The following is a 22,168-nucleotide window of genomic DNA, read 5'->3' on the forward strand; positions in this document are numbered from 1 at the left end:
CATAAAGTGTTAATTATTTTACTTTTTCTTCCTATATTGTTATGTGTAACATTTATACCTAATAATCTGTAATTCCCTGACATCTTGTAGTGACAAAATACTTTGTAAACAACTTGGAAGACTATAGAATGTTTTTGTGAAATGGTAATTCTAGTTGTAATGTTACCATTTGCAGAGATTGTGTAACTTTCTGTTTCTGGCTTAAATCATTGTTGATCTGAGTGGTGTGCCTTCTTGTGGATGAGTGGGCTTGATCTGAGGTATAGGTAGTTTCATATTCACTGTGACTCTGTAATTCTTTGTTGAGGCACTCCTCCGCTGCTTGATGGGCATAACAGTGTAAGCTGTATTGTACCAACAAATCATCCTGTTTATGCATTCATCACAGTATTACTGTTATTCATGTATTCAACACCTCATTTTCTTTTCCCATCATGCCTTCACAATTTCTGACACATCTAGTTTGCTTTCCTTCTACTTTCTTTGTTATATGGAAATTGGTATCATCAGCTGAAATCTGGTTTCTTACAGTGAATTTTTAACCTTTGAGGTTTACTGTTCAATTCAGCTTGCACTGTATGCTTAAATCTGCTTGACTAGTGGTGAGCAGTTGTTAGAGTATGTACTGTTTCAAGCTCTACTCCTTACACAAGTTATTTTCATATCCAATTTAAGATTATGCTTGTGATGTCTCTTGCTTTTGCTTTTTCTCCCTCCTCACCCTTCCATTCATTTTCCTTACCAGCTTCATCAGAGCCAGATCTGCCTGCAGTCTTGCTAGAGCTTTCAAAAAGTAAGAGGTAGCTTTGAGATCAGGGAATCATCAGTAAATCTGACTTACTGTAACTAATGCTTAAACAGTTGAAAGTGATTTGTGTATTTCTTCTGCTGCAAGAGGTGAGAGTTCCAAATACCATCTTGAGAATATAAGGCAGAAGCACCCAGAAGTTAAAAGAATATATGTGTACAGACTTTGATTGTAATTCAGAGGTTTTGACAAACACTGTCTGTTACAGTAATTTTAGTGAACATATAGAGATTTTGGATGCTGGAGTTTTTTATCAGTATTGAGGTCATGTATTTGCAGTAACCCTAGAGAAAAACAACCTTTAATAGTCAGAAATTGTTTCAACTGACACAAAGCAGGCTCTCTATATGAGCATTTTTAATGAGGGCCATGTAATAAAAAATTGTAAGTATCATTTTGTTGATGTATACACTTATCAATACTTGGTGCACAAAATATCCATATCAGAAGAGGTGCTAATCTCCTGTGTGTTAGACTGCATGATATGTATGTAAGAACATGCATCCTGCAAAGTCATTCCTGCCTCACATCAAAGTGCTTTCAACTTCCAGGACACACGATGCAAAGGAGGTTCTTGTAATAAGGGTAAGTATCCCAGAATGATCTTTTGGCCACAAAGTTCATGTTCAGTTCTAGGTCTGTCAGTTTTCTGTGGACAGTCATACCTTATTGCCATCCCTCCCTGTCAACACAGAGAGTGTGGGCAAGTGTGAGGACCAGGAGTCTGAACATCTCTGTGGTCTAAGATTATCAGAGTCCCTGATTATTCCTCAAGTGCTGCATATTATTGACTGTGTTTCTGCATATCTTTCCACATATCTAGGTAGACTGCATTAATACTTGTACCAAATAACTTAATGGAAAATCTGATAAAGAATAGAATTAAAAGGTCCGGGGTTATATATGCAGTATTGGGCTGGCTCAGTGCAGCTGTTGGAAACAGGAGACATATCTCACAGGGTTACTGGGGGCTTTTACCCCCCTGCTTTGTGGTTCCTTCAGAAGCAATCTGACTGAAGCGGTGTGCAGAGGTCACTCTTGGCAGGTACCCTCACTGAATACCCTCAATAAAACTACGTGTCATAAGACGAAACACTGTCTCATATAAAAAATCCTAAACAAGGCAGCAGTAATTGGTCTGTTTTCATAGTGGTTGTAATTTTATTTTACAGTTTGTAGAGAAAAACCAGTGGAGCGTGCAGTGAATCCATGCTGTTCAGCATATTCTGCAGTAATACTGAACACTTACTAGTTAAGTGATAAAATTTCATCATGACATTAAGTTATTTATAGTGGTAAAGAGAAGGACCAGCTGTGAAGAGTTGCAAAAGACTGTATCTTTTTTTTTTTTTTTTTTAAATGCACTTAACTGGGCACTTACCAGCAATGAGATTTTTGGATTATAATAGCAAGTTCTGTGAAAACTTCAATTCAGTGCCCAAGAGCATTGAAATATTATTTAATGTTAGATGTACATCTGCTTGCTTGAATGCATGCATGCTTTCCCTTTCAGGCCCAAAGCTCTCCTATTAATAAATTGCACAAAAATTCACAAACAACTAGAAGAGGTTCAGAGAAAGCCAGCAAATGATCAAAATATGAGATGGGCTGCATAGAAGAAACCCCAAAGTTCTTCACACAGGTATCAAAGCACTGGAATTTTTTACAGTTGGAATTTGTATATATCTTTGAAGTTTGGAAGTTAACTGGGTGAGATCATGGAAGAAAAATCCATCAAGGATTAAACTGTTTTTAAATTCCAAGGGCTCACTTCCAGCCTGGGAGATCGTTGGGTTCTTGGAGGTTAGAAAAACATTTAGCAGAAGTAGTTTTCTGTGTACTTTTTTGTAGTCTTCTGCTGTTAATGTTGGGGTTTGTTTTTTGTTTTTCCCATTAAGGACAGATGTAAACCCATACATCACAAAATAAATATTCTGTTACTCCATCCCTCTATCCATACCACAAAAGAGGAAGTAGTAAAACTAAATTTGGTAAAAAGATGAAATAATGCAGGGGACAGTGAGCCAGGAGAAGACTGATGCTCAGGCCCTGGAATCTGATGGGGTCTTATGTGGGTGGTGGCAGTGTAAATAAGTAACTGATGGTGAGAACAGTACAACCCAATCCCCAAGAGAGACACAAGAAGTAACTTTTACAAGAGCCTCCAATCACATAATTTTGGATGCTTATACAAGCACCATTACTTTTTCAATATTAAAACCTGCTAAAATTGACAGCTTGTTGCCTGTTTTTGTTTGTTTTCTTGTAGTATTTTCTGCACAGTAGTCCTACTTCTCTTCTGCAGAATCACTAATTTACTTTCATCTTTTCTATTCTATATGCCCTTGTCCTTATAAATTTTTGGTTTAAACTACTTCTAACAGGTATTTCTTCTTTTGATTCCTATCTCTGCAGCCACTTTTGACTTTTCGAAATCAGGCTTTCTTTTTGTTTAACCTTTTTGAAGGTCTTTTGTGTCACTTGGTCTGTCTGTTGTTTTTTTCACTAACTACTGAACTATTTGACTTCAAAAGTCACTTCTGTGATTTTCCACATTCTGTAATTGGTCACATTCTTCTTTTTATTTTGGATTTCCACTCCAGTGCAGGCAGTTTCACTAGCTCTCCCAGTATCAATTTATTTTTAGAATAACCATTTATTTTATTAAAGTCCTTTATCTTCAGCTTATGAGAAAGCTGAAGCAAACTTTTTTTTGACCTCACCACCTGAAAGTTCTTTAAGGCCAAAATCTTTTATAGAAGCTATTTTGTTTCAGATTTTTTTAATGAAAGTTCATGCTGTTTATAAAGACACTTCAGCCATTCTGGAGGAGTGGTAGTTCTTTGGGTTATTATGAGTCAAGGGGACAATTAGATGTGTTTTTTTACTTTTAAAAGTGAAATTTTGAAGTTAGGTCTCAGTGTATAAGAAGAGAAATTAGGAAGAGAGTTTGCTTCTCTCATTCATATGACAAATCACTTACATGTATTTAAGTCGAATTTACTATTTTACCATGCACAAAAAGGATAGCAGAATTTGGTCCTTAGTTTTGAAAGTTCATTCCACAGTCTTTTTCATACCACTGAACAATTACAAAATATTCATGTAAGAACTTGCTTAAAAGTGTAAGTATGGCTTTTTTGCAGTCCTCGTGCCGGTGAACTTGGGCATTTGGTAGTTATTTTTGCATTTACTTAAAAATATAGTCTCAATTAAGGGCTGAATGCAAGTCCTTGTTATCTATGTATGTTTTGGACTTTATGTATCCAGAAGACAGTATTTCACATTCAAGACCAGATCTGGAATTGTTAAATTGGCATGCCCCTAGGCAACACCAGTGCCAACAAGATATTTTCTGCTTTGAAATCTTTTCACTTAATACACCTGAAATGCTTCTTTACTACAAATTTAAAAAGTATTTGTCAGTCCAGTGCAGAAATTCTTTTGAAGTTAATTGGAAGTGGGATTTCAATTAGCTCATGTTCTCTTTGGTAGTAACAATCAAATATGATGGTAGATTAACTTAATACAACACCCTCAACATGCAGTCTTTTTAGACTTATTTCTGTGACATGTAATGTAATACCCTCTCCAACATTTATTTGTACCTGGGTCCTTTCTAGCTGAGTGGTCTCTTTATCCTATGCTGTTTTACTGCCTTGGCGGATAGTCCAAGGTCTTCTGTAGTGTATGCAGAAATTTCTCTTGTAAACTGTAGAACCATAGGATGGTTTCGGTTGGAAGGGACCTTAAAAGTCATCCAGTTGTAATCCCTGCTACAATGGAGGGACTAGATCAGTGGAGAAGGGAAGGGCTACGGGTGTCATCTATCTGGACTTCTGTAAAACTTTTAACACGGTCTTCCACAACATCCCTTCCTCTAAATTGGAGGGAGATGGATTTGATAAATGAGGAAGTGGTTGGACAGTCACATCCAGAGAGTAGTGGTCAATGCCTCAGTGCTCTGATGGAGATCAGTGACAAGTGGTGCCCTTAGGGATCCAAATGGGGACTGGTATTATTTAATATCTTCACTAGTGACTTAGACAGAGGGCTCAAATGCACCCTTAACAGATTTCAGATAACACCAAGCTGAGGCGTGCAGTTGACACTCCTGAACGATGGGAAGCCATCCAGAGGGATCTCGACAAGCTTGAAGAGTGAACCTGTGGGAACCTCATGAGATTCAGCAAGGTCAAGTGGGGAGGGCTGGACTAAATGATCCATTAAAAGTCCCTTCTAACTAAACTATTCTGTGATTCTATGAAAAGAAATAAATTTAAAAAATACCAAAACCCTGAAGTTTTTGTCTTCCCATGTGTGATGGCCTTTTAGCTCTAGTATCCTAGTCAAATTTTTCCCAGAGGGGTTCAACTTTTTCTTTCATTCAGTTTCCCCCATTTTTCCAATTGAATTTGGGTGTTCTTTGATACACAGTTTGATGGGCTTGAAACAAACTAGAAAAACATGTGACCTGCTAGTAGGTGAGGTAAATGCTGCCATATGCTTTCTTTTTTACCCTTTTTTTTTACAGCCAGTTCTTTGTATTTATATGAGATCCTAGGAATTCTACGGTACAATGCATCATAATAAAGCGATTAAAATAGGTTGTACATTTGCAGGTAAACATAATGGTTTTGAGCCAAGACCTTCAGGGTGATTTATGAACTTGTTTGTGGCAATAAAGTGCAAAGTTTCAAGGTATCATGCGAATGTTCTTACTCAGCACTGCATTTATCAAAGGGTTATTCCTTCCAAGTTTATTTACTCCCTTCTGTCTGACTTTTTTGTAACATTCTCACTCCACACAGAGATGAATATAAGCTGCTGAACATGCTTTCATTTGCAAACAGTATAATCAGGTTGTTAAGAAAACTTACTGGTAAATTAAAATACCATAGTACTCCATAAATGCCCCTCAAAATACTTCACTGTCTTCAGTAGAAAGGAAAGGTTTACCAAAGGTGCTGCAGATGACAAGAAGATGTGGTCTTTGACCTCATTAACTGGTTAATTAAGAGCATTGTTACCAGGTTATAGTTGATGTGCTGTCTTCTAAAAAGGACCTAGAATTTGAAATGTCAAGGTTATATGCTATCTAGAACTCCAGTCAGTGAAAGAGAACTTTGGCAATATGTCAAGCAGGGGGAGCTTTTCTTAGTCTCAGCTTCTGAGAAACGTGGTCCACATCTGTTTGTTACAGTTTGGAAGATGGTGTGATTAAATATTTATGAAACACTTAGGCATTTCTGTTTCTTTTCAGCTGTTCACTGACCATCTTGTAATATGCCTGAGGAGTTGTCAACACAAACTGCTCTCTGAGTTTCCAGAGTTTTGATCTTTCAGCAAAGTCAGTCACATCAACATCTGCTTTAAGAATTCATTGCCAATTTACCTTGTTGCTCATGTCACAACTTCATGCTGTGCAAAGTGAGTAGCACTTACTGGATTGTGTTCGTAGTTTCTGTGTTACCTCTGCTGGGTGAGCACGGGTTCACAAATGGCATGGGATGCCTGAGAGTAAGTCTTGCCAAGCAACTTACTTGAAATGCTGTCATCCTAGGGACTCTTCAGGAGGGCATTCTCGTCCTTCCTCTGTAGGAACTGATGAAGGGATGCTCAAACTATTTTCACCACTTCACTGAGCACTGTGTCAGTAAGAAACAAAGGAACTGCTCTTAGAGTGTGGAAGGTGAGGTAAGGAATCTTTGTTCAAATGAGCCTGCTCAAAACACTCTTACCACTCTCTTTATTTATTTATTAAACTCTCTTTAGAGTTAAAAGAACCTGTTCCTTTAGAGATCCATCCATCTGCTTTTCAATTCACGTGGTGCTGCTGGAATTACTAGGTAGGAGAAGCCCATGGGCAAGATATGAAGTCAAAAAATACCATCTAGTTTAAGGCAGACTCTGTGGGAGATAGGATAAAATGCAAAGGTGTCAAAAAGTATAAGACATTGAATTGTGGTTGGCTGTAGGGTCTTCTGTCAGCAATTCAACTTGAAACAATTCCAGAATTATCAATACAAAATTGGGAGCATGAATAATAGAGCAAAAACTGAATTTCTGTTATTTTTCTGGTAATGATAGGTAGAATCATGAATGAATTGGTAGACAAACTGTAATGGTTCAAGTTGTGTAAATAGTTATATTGTGCTAGTCCTCCGGTATGTTTAGATTATAAAACTTTATTTGGGATTTGCCATTTTCAAGCCTAGATGATTAAAGAATGAGTAGCAGTTTGTTTCTGAAAGCGTGTCCAAAAATCAGAAGAATTTTGTTGATTGGGCAAGCAGTGATTCTAAAGTGCAATCTACTATTTAGATAAATTCCTCCTACAGGAGGTTAAAACTTCCTACTATTGTAGTTAGTGCTCACAGACACAGAATATAATACAGTTTGTTGTATAGCCAACTGTGAACACCTTGAGAGAAGATTACAATTAATGTAAAAGAAAAAAAAAAATCCCATCATCTGCACACAGAAAACACCCAGAACAGAAGAAAAAGCCAAATAGCAAGAGTGGCTATTGTCATCTGGCTGTATCTTAGTTTATTCTTTTTCTGATGTTTGCACTTTGAATTAATTTTTATTGAATCTCCTATTCAGTGAGCTCAGGAGATGCAGAGAAAAATACACTTGTTCATCCTCCAGTTATGAAAGTTAGGGAAGTGATTACATGAGAGCCAAATATTAAATAGTGCCAAGTAGTAAATGCATTTTTTACTGTCCCTCTTTATTCTTTCCTAGCTCTGTTTTCATTTGTTACAATTTCCAATTTGCAATATAGAGAGAGACTGAATACCAAATTTTGCCACAGAACCTAAATAAATGGACAATGCCCAGTTAAATTCTGCAAAGGAAAGAAGCATGGTTGTGAATGAGGGGTGTGGGTGGGCAGGAGGCGAATCAGAACCCAAGGCAACAAAGGTAAGCCACAATGGTTGCAGCAGGGAAAATTGTTGTTAAGTTAGTACAAGAAAGTGGTATATCTATTCATCCATACATCCTCATACTAATGGAAGAAAAATACTTCATTTTCACTGACTTGTTCTAAACATGTTTTTTATCTTTATCTGTGTGACACTGGTAATTTCACTGATAATCCCACAGGACAACGCAGTTATCCTTAAAGTGGAGAAGTCTTTGTAAGCTTTGATAGTAAACCTTTGTTTGTGAGTTATGGGGTTTTTTTCCAATTGTGTAATTTTTGATGTAGCAAGAAAACTTGTTTTTATGGAGTAAGTAGCTCACATCCTCTCGTGTGTATGATAACTTGTGAGATAAACATAATCATTAAAACCTGTCGCATATTGTGAAATGTTTGATGTGTTCAGTTTTTAGCTGCTGTCTCATTACAACCATAATATTAAAAAAAATATTACAAATCCTAGAGAACAAAGGACTGGCAGAATTGAGAAGGCTGAGATCAGATGGAGAGAACTGGGAATTATTTTGGGTCAAGATTACACGCATGGTTGAGATATGATTCTGAGCAATCAATAACAGTCTCTCCTTATGACATTTAGGTTAATTTGAATGACACTGGTCCATTTTGACATTTTTCTAGTCGTAAGTATGTATTTATTACCTCTCAATACAGTGACATTTTCTTTGTGACTGAAAAGTAATTTGCCAGATATCAAAAGTGTACGCTTTTTTTCACTCTTGGTCAGAAACTTTGCTTTTATTTTTTTGCTTTTTTTTTTCATAATTGCTGTCAAACTCTTTGACAAATATCTGAATATCAAATTGCTAAAACAACTCAGTATCAATTGCATATTGTGCACCATTGTACCTGTGTTGAAATTCTCATGGGATATGAACATTTCTTAAAAAGTAAAGTAGAAATATGTTTTGTTTTGATTGAGTTTACTTTAAAATAACTAGATTAATTGAAGGCTTTTTTCTCCTTTTAGTCATTCTTTTCATGTTCCCTTGTGCCCTTGCCAAAATTCTTCTTAGGAGCTTCTTCCACTGCTTCTTCCCCATCCAAGAAAGTGCTTACTACTATTCACATATAATAAGAAAAAAAAAATCACAGAAAGCAAAAGTAATTAGTAGGTTCCAATGAACAGTGTCATTGCATTGATGCTACATTGTGACACTGAGGTATTTAATTTTCCTTTTCAATTTTCTGATATTTGCAGGTAATTAAAGTTAAATGGCTGTGACAATGCACATAATTAATTTTTCTTCCTCCGTTTCATGACCCCATTCTCTAGATCCATACTCTGACTGAATTTACTTGCAGCACTTTCCTGTTTTATTAATTATTAAAAGAATAGTACTGCATAAAATATTGAACTGTTGGCTGACATTAATTTTTTAAATGTAAGCAGAGTAAGAGAGGTATTACCAGAAATAATTTCTGGATTTTCCCTTCTTTAAGTACAAAAGAATTACAAGACATGCAAATTAGCTGGAAATGCATAGTCATTTACAAAGTGCCAGATATGCCCTATATGACTTGCACTTAAATGTAATTATTTTCACATAACATAGTGGCAGTATTCGGTTATCTCATTCCTTAGTTAGAGGTACAACCTTGCAGTTTCAGAACTGGAGACCCTAACCAGATGGTATTTCAGTATTTGTGCAAAATGCATAGTCCAGACATTACTAGGTCAGTCCTGTCTTTTGTAATGCCTTAGCTATGAGGACTTTCCTCTCCTTATGGTTTCATTGTCTGGTAGCTCTTAATTTTTAGGATATTTGAGTCAGCCTCATGCTGCCTTCTTTTATAGGAATTAAAACTACTACCTTTAGATTAGAACTACAGCTTGTCTTCACTTGGGCTTTATTTCAATTATCTATTTTAACTGAAGGCGAATCTATTTTGTTTTTTTTAAGGATAGTAGAGCCTGCTGGTTTTTGTTTGTTCTTTTTTTAGTGCTTCTTGTGCTTGGAAATATTCAACAAGAAACAAAGGGGAATGTATATATCCCTCAGGGATTGGTACCGGGGCCGATACTGTTCAACACCCTTGTCAGTGACGTGAACAGTGGGATTGAGGGCACCCTGAGCAAGTTCACTGAACATCAAGTTGTGTGGTGCGGTCGACACACTGGAGAGAAGGGATACCATCCAAAGGGACCTGGACAGGCTTGAGAGATGTGCATGGGCCTGTGTGAAGCTCATGAAGTTCATCAAAACAAAGTGCTACACCTGGGTTGTGGCAATCCCAGACACACCTACAGATTGGTTGGAGAACGGATTGAGAGCAGCCCTGCCGAGAAAGACTTGGGGGTGGTTGTTGATGGAAAACTCTACATGAGCTGGCACTGTGTGCTCACAGCCCAGAAAGGCCTGGAGAAGCCTGGTGTGATATGAGGTGTCCCATGGCCAAGAGGATTGGGACTAGATGATCGTTTAGGTCCCTTCCAACCCTTAACCTTCTGTGGTTAAGGATCAGAGTATAGAGATGGACATAAGCATCTGAAGTAACTTTCAAAAGCATTGTTTACTTTCGTGATATTTCTAAACTACTGAAGTTTGCAGGTTTTTCTGCTGCCTTGTTTGCCTAATCGAAAGAGAAGACTATTGAATTTGACTTTGTGAGGTCTCACAAGTGCTAAATTGTTGAATTCTGATAGCATCCCTGAGAAGATGACAAAAATTCGAATTTCTTACAAAAAATTTAATGTGGGATTCCTGGTTAAAACACTTCAGATATTACTGCATAATCAGAAAGAAGAAGGACCTGTTGTAAATAGTTTCATAGAAGAAAAGAAGTACTAAGAAGGTCACTGAAAACTATCTTGTGTTTTTGTTTAGACCTTTGATTTCACAGTGCATTAAAACCAGAAATATGTAGCCTAAGGAATGATTAGGTAGTTGTTGGACTTTCTCAAAACAATCTGCATACATGGTACTAAGTATTTTGAATTACCTGGTTATCTTTCAGGCAAAACTGGGCTTTGGAACCTGAATTTTCCCTTAACTTCATGTGGTGTCATATGTAAAGATGATCAATGTAGATATACAGATTAGATTAAAGATATATTAGGAAAAGTGAGGTATCTGTTTTGGTTGCTGTTTTTTTAACTTTAGTAAATATTTAGCTTGAAGTTCTTTCAAGTATTTAATAAATGGAAGTTTCATGTTTATATGTCAATTTCTCTGGTCTTTACACAGAATAAATTACAAAGTAGGAAGCTTGATAGGTGAGAAACTTGTCTTCATAAGATAAATTATACTAGTAGTAGTGGGGGTTTTTTACAGTGTTTTTTCTGTCTTGGTTCATTTACCACAATTTTTACATGTGGAAAATGTAATGTTGTCATATATGATCATAAAAACTTTGTATTTATTCTGATTTACTTTTAAAGGCTGTATTTCCTTCTTGTGTTCATTGTTTCCTTGCACAGCCCAACAAATTGGCTGAAGCACAATAGGAGAAATAAAAACTCGAAGTCTGGCAAGGGGTGGGGTGGATAAAGCGCATTTACTTGTGTTTGTGGTTTCTTTCCCCCTGAAATGTCTCTCTTCTTTTGCTTTGTTTTGTTTTAAAAAACAATAAAATTCTTAGGAATGTAAGAATCTCTGTTTGTGAAGGACACATTCCTTTTGCAATTTACTTTATCTTCTTGTCAATCAGCTACATCCGAGAGTAAAAGCAAGGAACAAAGTAGAAAAATACTCTGTGCAATCTGAGTTATTCTCATTGAAAAAGAAGGGTGAGAATATCTGGAAACACTAAAACAGATTGTTTCCCAGGATTTACTTGTGGTGTTCTCATATATTTTTCTATATGTCAAATTACAGGATACTTATATTATTTTGAACTTGTTTATACAGGAAAGAGACATAATGAAGTACTAGAGGTGATGTTTTTTAAAAATAGTTGTCATTTGACATAATCATGGGACAAAGAGACATTTTGTAGAATTATATTCAGACTATGGACATGAAGTCATTCAGTGAGTAGTTCTACTGATTTCTTCTGGACCATTTATCTTTATCATATAATAGCCCCCAGCAATGAAATATGGTTCTTAAATTGTTTTGGTTCCAGAAGCAAAGAAAGGGCATTCTTGAAACCACATAGAGGTTTAATGTATTTTCAGTCATGAACGACATACTTGAAAGAAAATCTGGTCACTGATCTTACAGAGAGAGATGTGTTTTGTAAGGGTGTAAAAAGGCTTCTGGTTTTGACCTGCAAAAGAGTTAATCCGGATCGAAACTCTGAATTCAGTTCTTCTGCACAGGTTGAAAGGAGTGTAAATAGGCAGTAGGCAGAACCTACAAACAGCCACTGTTCAGCAGAAGCAATTAAGCTTCTCTTCCACACAGCAAATATTATGTATTTACTATGGTATCGCACCACAGCAGCGGTGAGATATCCTGAGGCTTGTTGTAGTAATGAGACTCTGGAGTCTAACCTGACACCATAAATTGCCTGAGAGAAAGGGTTTATGGGATACCTGAAGAGAAGAGTTCCTGGGAAATTGTCAAAGACAATCTGCAAAATGTTTCCTAGAAATTGAACAGATCACTTCAGGTTTACCTGAAAGTCACGATATAGTCTATGACTTGTTTCACCAAAGATATTCCTAAATAATGGATATTTCTAAATAATCAAAATAGAATTTTGATTATAAAATCACAGATAATAAAATCATAGAATGTTAAGGATTGGAAAGGGCCTTAAAAATCATCTTGTTCCCACCTGCTCTGCCATGGGCAGGAACACCTCCCGCTAGACCAGGTTGCTCAAGGCCTTATCCAGCCTGGCCTTAAACACTTCCAGAGCTTGGTCATCCACAACTGCCTTGGGCAACCTGTTCCCAGTGTCTCACCACCCTCACAGTAAAGGATTTCTTCCTGATGTCTAAATTCCCCTCTTTGGATTTGAATCCGTTACTCTTTGTCCTATCACTACAATTTCCTGTCAGAGTCCTTTTCCAGCTTTCCCATGGGCCCCCTTCAACTACTAAAAGGCTGCAATGAGATCTCCACACAAACTTTTCATCTCCAGGCTGAACAGCCCAAATTTTCTCAATCTGTCTTTGTAGGGGACATGCTCCAGTCCCCTAATCAACCTTGTGGCCTCCTCTGGACTTGTTTCAGCAGTTCCGTGTCCTTATGTTGGGGACACCAGAACTGGGTGAAGTACTCCAAGAGTAGAGTAGAAGGGAAGAATCACCTCCTGTGCCCTGCTGGCCACTCTCCTTTCTTTGCAGCCCAGGCACAGTTGGTTTCCTGAGCTGTGAGCACACAGTGCTGGCTCATACTGAGTTTTCCATCAACCCCAAGTCTTTTGTGACAGGGCTGCTCTCAAATCACTTCTCAACCAATCTGTTGGTGTATCTGGGATTGCTATGACCCAGGTGTAGGACCTCCTTCCACTTCACTTTGTCAAGTTTCATGATGTTTACACAGACCAGGTCCCTCTGGTTGGTGTCCCTTCCCTCCAGGGTTTCAACTGCACCACACATCTTGGTATTGCCAGTGAACTTGCTGAGGGTTCCCTTGATCCCACTGTCCATGAACCTAACAAAGGTGTTGAACAGTACTGGTCCCAGTACCGACCCTTGAGGGACACCGCTCCTCACTGGTCTCCACAGGGACAAAGAGCTGTTGACCACAACTCTTTCTGTGCACCTAAACAGCCAGTTCTTTATCCACCATGTGGCCCATCCATCAAATCGTTGTCTCTCCAGTTTGGAGACTGGATAGGATATCATGCAGCACAGTGCCAAACACTTTGGATAAGTCCAGGTGGGCGATATCAGTTGCTCTGCCCCATCCACCAGTGTTGTCGCACCATCATACACAGTTTCCAAGAGCATCCGCTCCATGACCTTGCCTGGCACAGAGGTGAGACTGATTGGTCTGTAGATCACCAGGTCCTTTGCATTCCCTTTTTTAATAATGGGGGCTATATTTCTCTTTTTCCAGTCATCAGAGTTGTCAAAGTCATGCAAGGTGGATAGAGGGTTTTGTGACAGCTTTGTATACTTTTTCCGGCTGTCCATTTGTAACAGTTGCATGGCAGTTATTCCCTCCAGTATTTTAGAAACAGAGTGCTCTTAAGATGTCACTTTAAATTAAAGCCAAGTTTTTGAACAAAATAACTTATTTATATTCTTGATTTAAATTTCAGTAGCATGCTGAGACTAAATTTACTCAGGCTATCTTCTCTGGCAGAAAGGTAATTTTATTTAACTGCATGAAATTTCATAAAAAAGAAATTTGTTTTGGCTTACAGGTAGAAGGTGCTTGTGCCAACTAGATACTGAGTGAAAAATCTTCCCATACCTGACACCCATCATCTGTCTGAGGTTGTTTGTGCCATAGAACACAAAAAATTCTCTTCCTCCTCAGCACCTTGAAAGCAATTTTTTTTTCTTAGTTTCTAGAAGGGCAGGAAAGATGGCAGGATATGGTTGTACTCTTTTTGGGATTTTTTTTGTGCCTTTTGAGTCAGGTTAAAAAACTTCTGAAAGATATTTATTAAAGTAATAGAACACATGAACAATAACTACTGCCTATGTTAAGCAGGAGGACAGATGGTAGTTGCTTACTTCATTCTTGGAGAGTTGAGCAGATTAGTTCCCAAACAAGAAATTCATATTTTGAAAAGACACATAGGTAAAAGAGAGATCTTAAGTACTAGCTTTTTCACAGAAGCCACAGAAGAATATGTTGTTGCCTGTTTTGAGATGCTTGTAGTGTTATTGCAGAAAACAGGACAGGCAAGAATTGTTTAGTGTGCCCTGTGAGACAGGTGTACTAAATTTGTAGGTTTTTTGAGTAATTGGTGATGCACTGTTTTCCAAATATAATTTTGCATAATACTGGATTCTGTTTGGAGAGTAAAGCTAGTAAGCTAGTAAGAGTAATGATGAAGAAATTGGCATAGAAAAGGTAGAAAGGTAAGTATATTGATATTAAGGAGAGGACTGAGGAGAGCACTTTCTGCAAGAGCTCCAGTTGTGTTATTTAAAATAAAAGCAGAAATCAGTTTCCTGTTTTTACTGACTTAAATTTTCAAAGTTTCAAACAGTGGGTCTTTGGCCCCATCAAGGCAACACTTCTTCTTCCATCAGTTTTGAACAGCTGAATGGGATCAGCTGGTATTGTCACTTGCCTGGGTCATGTCCAAAGAAGGCCCTGGAAGAAAAACTCAGCCCTGAGAAACACTGAAGGGTCACTGTTTTTACTGTGGTTCAAATCCTCCATAAATGCTCAAAGGCTGTAGCATTTGCTAAATGAGTGGTGCATTGGCAGATTAACCAGTGTTTATTAAGTTAATGTAACAGTTTTGTGAGAATTGCTGAAATTCAGGCTTTTGGAAACCCCAGGTGTTGAGTTACAGTAGAAATAAAATTTGATTTTATGGGTTACTTCATACTTTTGAAGGCTTGGAAACTTGAGTCCCCAAATTCCCTTGAACTTACAGAGGATAGATACACTCATTTCAGTGTCCTGGCTAAATTCCAGCGAGTAATTGCATTCAGTTTAAATAAATTCCACTAGTTTGAATTGGTTGAGATAGTTTCCATCTTCTGTCTTATGTTATTGTTTATTGAGTGGTATTAAATCGGCTGCTGTTTTTCCAACTTGACATTGCTATATTTTGTTAGAAACTGATACTATTTCAAAGTGTACATATGATTTGCAAATTATTTTGAAGCAAAAGAAAAGTGAATTGTTGTGTTGTGGTGTTATTTTATGGAGAAGTGCTTGTAAAACACCATGATTGTTGTTTTGAAATGTACTTAAATAGGTTATTTATGTGTACTCATTCTGAGTTTTTAAAGTGTAATGTAAGAGGTAAATAATGTGATTTCGTTTAAATTACTGGAGACGAACATTTCTCTAAATCTGAATTAAACTTGTTCACCTGGATTTGAGATATGCAGGTGACAGACAAGGAATCCGTATGTCCTTTGCATGAAGCTGTTGCAATACCCTGCCTGAAATTATTAACGGCACAAAAGGCAAGACAAGTTTTAGACCTGTTGGCTGAAAATGACAGAAGTCATCCTGCTACCCAGTCAAGTTTGAGAACAGTAAATGTTTCATGTATCTAGGCATTTTTTTTTCCAGAAGATGATCGCTCCTTGTCTGAAATAAGTATTAACCATACTAATTTTTTTTGGTTTCTGTATTGTTTTGTCTTTGTCTTAGCATTCAGTTTATGCTGTGAGTTGACAGAGCACTGTGTGTTTTATTGATTCAGTGAATGTCCCTGGTTTCAGATAGAAACTGTGGTGCGCCTGTCCAGTTTGCCGTAGATGAAGGCTACCCTGACTGTATTTCAGGTGACTCAGTATCACTTATTTAGGTACTGGGCTGCTCTGGATTAAAGACCAGGGTACAGTGTTACTGAAAGAAGCCAAAGAGACAAACTGTAGCAGAAAGTTGTTGTGATTGGATATTCTTCCTCTATCTCCTCCACTGTCTGTGGTATTTTAATCTCATCCCAGGGAATATGTAATATTTCAGAAAAATGGATGGGCGTCACTTTTTTCCATCCTTTCATGTTCTTCCAGGAAAGAAGGAATTTGGTTGCTGCCACTGTTGCTATTAGAACTAGAAAGTTACCCTTCTATACATTGTCTGTTGTTTGAGGGCTGAACTTACAGACTTACTGGCTCCCATTGTGCAGCAGAGTGCAGGCAGCTTTTCTTCTCTGTAGAAGTTGTCTTGCAATCATGAATAATTTTTCTTTCTCTGGAGTGCTGATTATTGTAAATGTTTTTTAGCATGACATCCAAGAAACGAAGTATAGAAAGCGGCAGACACAACTATTCCCAAACTCCACGAAAAAAGTGCCTTAAGGCACAGTCCGAGGAGGGGGATGCCTGTGTGCTGCAGGTAGTCCATCAGGCAGTTTCGACCTCTGTAGAGATACTCTGTGAAGAATGTGGCTGTCAGCTGTTAAGAAAAGGTGTGAGTGTATGTCTGCTTTGCTGCTCAGGGTACATGTTGGAGAAATGATGGACTGAGTTCACCCTGGTTTTTATACCTGTCTAAGGGTTTCTGAGTAGGGGCTATAAGCTTCATGCAGCATTGATTTCTGTATACTTCAAATAACTAACCTTCCTGCTCTCTTGTGATGAAGACCTGTACATGGTGACAGAAGAGGAAGAATAAAACCAAAGAAAACCTTGAGGAATAACAAATGAAAATATTAATTTAATTTTTAATTTTCTTTATAATTTCATTACATACACTGATGTCCAAATTCTACATTTTGTCTCCTAAATCAGTTTTTCTTTTCTTGTTTTTCAATACCAAATTAAAGAAGGTAGTTGATAAAGGCTACATTTTTCTGTCTTGTCTTGTATTTGAGTAGATTGAGCTTTTATAGCTAACTTACTTGTACTTTCCAGAGTGCTTTTCCTCTTCTCTTCTTGCCTTCTTTTTATTTTCCTATTTTTTATTTCCATTAAATTGAGATCAGATAAACCAATGGAATTTGATCTTACTCATTCATGTTTCTTCAGCAGCTTGGAATTTTCCTTTTACAAATGAGCATCCTTGACTTTAAAGAATGGGTACTTGCATGTAAAAGAGATGAAGGAAAATGAAACATGAATAGAAACGAAAATGAGAAAAGTGAAAGGGGAAAATATTGAATGAAGTGAGAAATGATGACAGACTTCTGGCAAGCAAAATGGGACCAATAGGATAATGGTCATGGGGATCCGTCACTCATTTTTTTAGGAAGACTCAAAAGGCAATTTTTGGGATGAGATTAAAAAAACCCCCTTGCTCTTTTATAATAATTCATCAGGTTTTTTAGTGCTGTACTAGAATTTTTTTGGAAAACAAACTGAGAATTTTTGGTTAGGAATGTTGCTGATATTGCAGAACCATTAAATAATTTTCAAACATGATGTAGGTAAGCAAATAGCCCTAATCAGTGACCTAGTACATTATATGAATAAATGTAGTTTCAAGAAGTCTTTAATCCAGAACTTGACAAATAATATTTAGCCAAGGTATATAGTGTTAGTGACTGTATTGCCATTGTACATTGCATGGGATTATGTATGTGTTTAAAGTGTACAATAAAACAAGCATGCTTGAATAATTTTAATGATTTTAATAATAATTTTATTTTTGTTATAGAATATCTGTGGTTGCTAATATTTAACTTAGTCTTTCTCTAGGAAACAGTTGTATTTCCTTTACATGTTTGTACAGTAATATGTGCAGTTTTTGTTTCTTATGGTGACTCACACGTATTACAGTATTACACTTAACAGTAGCATAAGGTCGTTGTCTATTGGGAAGCCAAACAGCAAAAAGAAGGCAAGTGACCACAGAGGGAAAGGGGATGTGTTTTGCTTGGTATAGATAATAGGTATCTTATTTGCTCTCCTGACCAGTTTGTTTTACCAGAGTTTGCTGTTTTTCAGGTGCAGTTAAAAACCAGTAATTCAAGTCAATATGTAATTCGTACACAGCCAACAAACACCTGTCTGTCTACACTTGAATGTGCAGCTGTTGCTCTTGCTATCATGGAAAAGAATAAGAGCATACAGGAGGTATGTAACTTCAAACACCTGGATTTTTCTCTTATGAGTGGTAGAGGAACAGCAAAGGTACTTTACTATTAATGTAACACATTTGACAGTTAAAATCTTAATGACATTGTAATGGTTTTGTTGAATAGGAAACTAAACAAGAATGTAGCAATGGAAACCATTTTTCTTGAAATATTTATTAACTTTAGTGTGTTCAGACTACTGTGATTCTTTCATGTTTGTCCGAGAAGGCTCTACAGTTTTCCTCCTCTTTATCCAATATATCTGTGAGACTGCTAAGGAAACTTGTTAGATACAAAGATTGAATGATTATTAGCTTTGTAGCTAATGAGGCTACACCTGACACAGAGGGAGCTAACTGGGGCAGCCCAACCTGCTCCACAAACAAAGAAATTAACAACTAGTTCAACTGAAAAAAGGCAGTGGGTGATAGTAGTGGGTGACTCTATGAGGCACAGAGGCACTCATCTCTTAAGGGCCTGACCCACTCTCAAGAGAGGTGTGTTGCCTTCAGGGAGCCGGGATAAGGAATGTCACTGAGAAGCTTCCAAGCCTAATTAAACCCACTGATCATTACCCACTGTTAATGTTCCATGTGGGAGCTGACAATATAGCTGACAGCAGTCTGAGGGATAACAGAGTCAGTAAAGAGCTCTGGAGCTTGTGTAGTTTTTTCAACAGTCCTTTAGGTCAAAGGAGAGGGTCTCAAAATGGCCAGCTGAATCTGACAGGTCAGCAAATGGTTAAAGTGATAGGACTGTAGTCAGGATTTTTCACTCAGACCGTGGGACTTGCTTTGCCAAGCCTGATTTCCTTGGAGGGTGGTGGGGTCCGTCTGACAAGGGAGGTCCATGTTTGGCTGGGGACTTGTCAGTCTGGTGAATGGGGCTTTAAACTAGATTTTTCAGGGGAGGGCACCTCTCCATCCCAATCCTGCCACTTGAGGAGCGGCTGTAGCCCTCTATGTCAAGGACCAACTGGAGAGTATGAAACTGCCTGAGGAAGGATGAGCAGCCATCTGAGAGCGTCTGGGTGAAGATTAAGGGGAGGGCAGGTGATGTTATACTTGGGTCTGCTACAGGCCATCTGATCAGGAGGACGGTGTGGATGAAGCCCTCTCTAGGCATATATGAGCAGCCTCATGCTCACAAGCCATGGTTCTCATGGGGGATTTCAACCACCTCGATATCTGTTGGAGGGACAGCACAGTAGGGCACAAGCAATCCCAGAGGTTCCTCGAATGTATCAGTGGCAACTTCCTTACATAAGTGATTGAGGAGCTAACAAGGACAAGTGTCATGCTGGACTTGGGCTCATCAACAGTGTAAGGAATTTAGTGCTCCGAGGCAGCCTTGGCTGCAGGGACCATGAGGTGGTGTAGTTCAAGATCCTCAGGGCAGTGAGGATGGTACTCAGCAAGCTCACTACTTGGACTTCAGGAGGAGCAGCCTTTGGCCTCTTCAAGGAACTACTTGATAGAGTCCCAGGGGATGGAGCCCTAGAGGACAGAGGGGGCCAAGAACGCTGGCTGAATTTCAAGGATCACCTCCTCCAAGCTCAGGAATGATGCATTCCAAGATGGAGGAAATCAGGCAAAAATGCCAAGAGGTCCCCATGGATGGGAAAGGAGCTGCTAAGCAAAGTCAGAGCAAAAAAGAAGCTTTCAGAAAGTAGAAACAAGGATAGGTGGCCTGGAAGGAACAGGGAAATTGTACAGGAAGCTAGGGATAAGGTTAGGGAAGCCAAGGCCCTGTTAGAATTGAGCCTGGCCAGTGATATCAAGGATAATAGGAGGGACTTCTGAAGTTTTATTGCAAGCAAAAGAAAGACTGGGAATAATGTGGGCCCTCTCCAGAGGGAAATGGGAGACATGGCTACCTTGGACAAAGAGAAGGCAGATGTTCTCAATGACTGCTATGCCTCAGTCTTCAGCAGCAAGTGCTCCAGCCATGCCACCAAGTCAGGACAGCCAAGTGCAGGGACTGGGAGAATGACAGTGTTCTAGTGTCTTCCAGTTCCTTCTTCCTTCTATCTCATTCTTCTTTCCCATCACATTTTCTTACCCTGTAATACTCCCTTGCACAGTTCTTCCTGTAACTCTGAATATGATAAGAGTGACTCAGATTCTCATCGCATATATATTACTTTTTTAAAAGTTGATTTCAAGGTGCCAAATACATGCTGTGCTTGCCACAAAACAGAATAAAAATCTGTAGAGAAGACAGCTGGAGACTTAGACCCAAACAAGTAGAAGAGCTACAATGTGTATTGCAGGGAAAGTTGAGTGGAGCAGCAGTGTTATAGTTATCTCTTCATGTGATGTTTTTCTAAGTTCACTTGACATTTTTTAGTACAAAGCTTCAAAACATACACTGTATACCAGGCATGTGTAATATACGAAATTGTACAAATGTAAGGTGCTAGACTGATTTCTAAAAAAAAAAGCAGCTTTCTTTTGAGTATTTCTTACCTATAGTGTATTGAAAATTGCTTTGTTTTGTGTGCTCTGTTAAGTAGCTGTTAACAACTGTTCAGTTGTACTAATGTGTGGAATGTACACGTTGAACTCAATGTTACCCAAGTTATGCTCGCTCTAAAATACGATGACTGTTTTTAGCAAAGGAATATATTAGCAAGCTTGTCAGAGGTTATAGTCTAAAATCACTCTGATGTCTTAATTTTCGTTAAGCCAGAAGAGCATGACGATTAGTTGATTTGTGTTTCTTTGGTACTGAACAATATTGCAAGCAGTGACTTTGAATTTCTTGTGCTTTTTCCTAGTGGTAGCTAAAACATGAAGCCACTTAAAGTCAGGAGAGTTTATTAATTTTAAGTTGCACATCCTGTAATAAATGTTAGGATATGGTATGTATGTGTACACACCTTAAAATGTTTATTTACTTCAGTTGAGAACAAAATTGTCATAGAAACATTCCCATATATTCCCCAATTTCTTTATATTCTGTTAGTGAGGAATACTATTACTTCAGGTGCTACCAGTTGAGGCTGTTGGGAATTTGTACAATACCTTTGGATACAACTTGTTAAAAAGTGAGTATTTCCAAGATAGGAGAAACTCGAGAAAATTTGAAGATTAGTATCAGTAAAGTTTCTGTCTCTCTTACATAGGATATTAATGTTATGGTTAACTTTAGAAGTTATGGTTAACATAAACTAAAGTTTATGGTTAACTTCATTTAAGATCTGAATTCAAACTTACTGAGCTGACATGTTGAGAGTAGCTGGTGCTAGACTCTAAATTAAAGTTTCATTTAGTTAGCAGTCAGATAGGATTAATTTCCTTTTTAGCATATGTTGGTCTCAGAATATTTCCTGGAGTCAAATAACCATTATAATTTTTAATAGATTGGTAATTTTCAATTATACTTTGAAGTAAAAGCACTGCAAGGTGATCTTTGACTCTCAAAAACCTGATAATAGGTTGTGACAGAAGATTGAGTATAGTACTGCTTGGAAAATAATAAATTTTACTCTGCAAAAACTAGACAGCAGAGGTGATCTGAATACCCCCTCACAGCTATCTTGAAGATTAAATGCTTTTGTAAGACAGGGCCACTGACCTCCAGCACTCCTGCAGGCATGGAATGCAACCCACTGGGTTATGTCTTCCCAGCAGCCAACTCACAACTCTTACATGTCATTAGAAGAATTTGGGACTTAATAATACTTGAGTTTAGGTTTATCCCAGGTCAAAGAATACTAATTCAATGTTAGCCTTTCCGTGTAAGTTGTGATCCCTCTAGTGTGTGATGGAAGAGGTCATTAAGATAATGTCCTTCTTAATCTTTTGTTACTGACATTAGTAATATAATTTTAAAAAACCTTCTGA

General features: G+C 37.9%; 1 protein-coding gene across 9 annotated transcripts in view; it reads left to right on the forward strand.

Annotated features, from left to right (window-relative positions):
* DTWD2 (DTW domain containing 2) overlaps positions 1-22,168 on the forward strand; it is an 81,258-nt gene that overhangs the window by 54,082 nt on the left and 5,008 nt on the right. For 2 of the 9 annotated variants that reach the window (XM_050329182.1, XM_050329184.1), the window contains exon 5: positions 18,190-18,318. In XM_050329182.1, the coding sequence (XP_050185139.1) occupies positions 18,190-18,318 (129 nt within the window). Of the gene's footprint in view, positions 1-1,359; positions 1,394-2,321; positions 2,452-6,071; positions 6,239-6,371; positions 6,506-7,558; positions 8,381-9,701; positions 13,275-18,189; positions 18,319-22,168 lie in introns of those variants that run through there. The other 7 variants (XR_007630529.1, XR_007630525.1, XR_007630527.1 and 4 more) reach the window with 7 other exon arrangements.

The sequence above is a fragment of the Myiozetetes cayanensis genome, unplaced genomic scaffold, assembly GCF_022539395.1.
Source record: "Myiozetetes cayanensis isolate MyiCay16 unplaced genomic scaffold, myiCay2020 scf4, whole genome shotgun sequence".
NCBI lineage: Eukaryota > Metazoa > Chordata > Aves > Passeriformes > Tyrannidae > Myiozetetes > Myiozetetes cayanensis.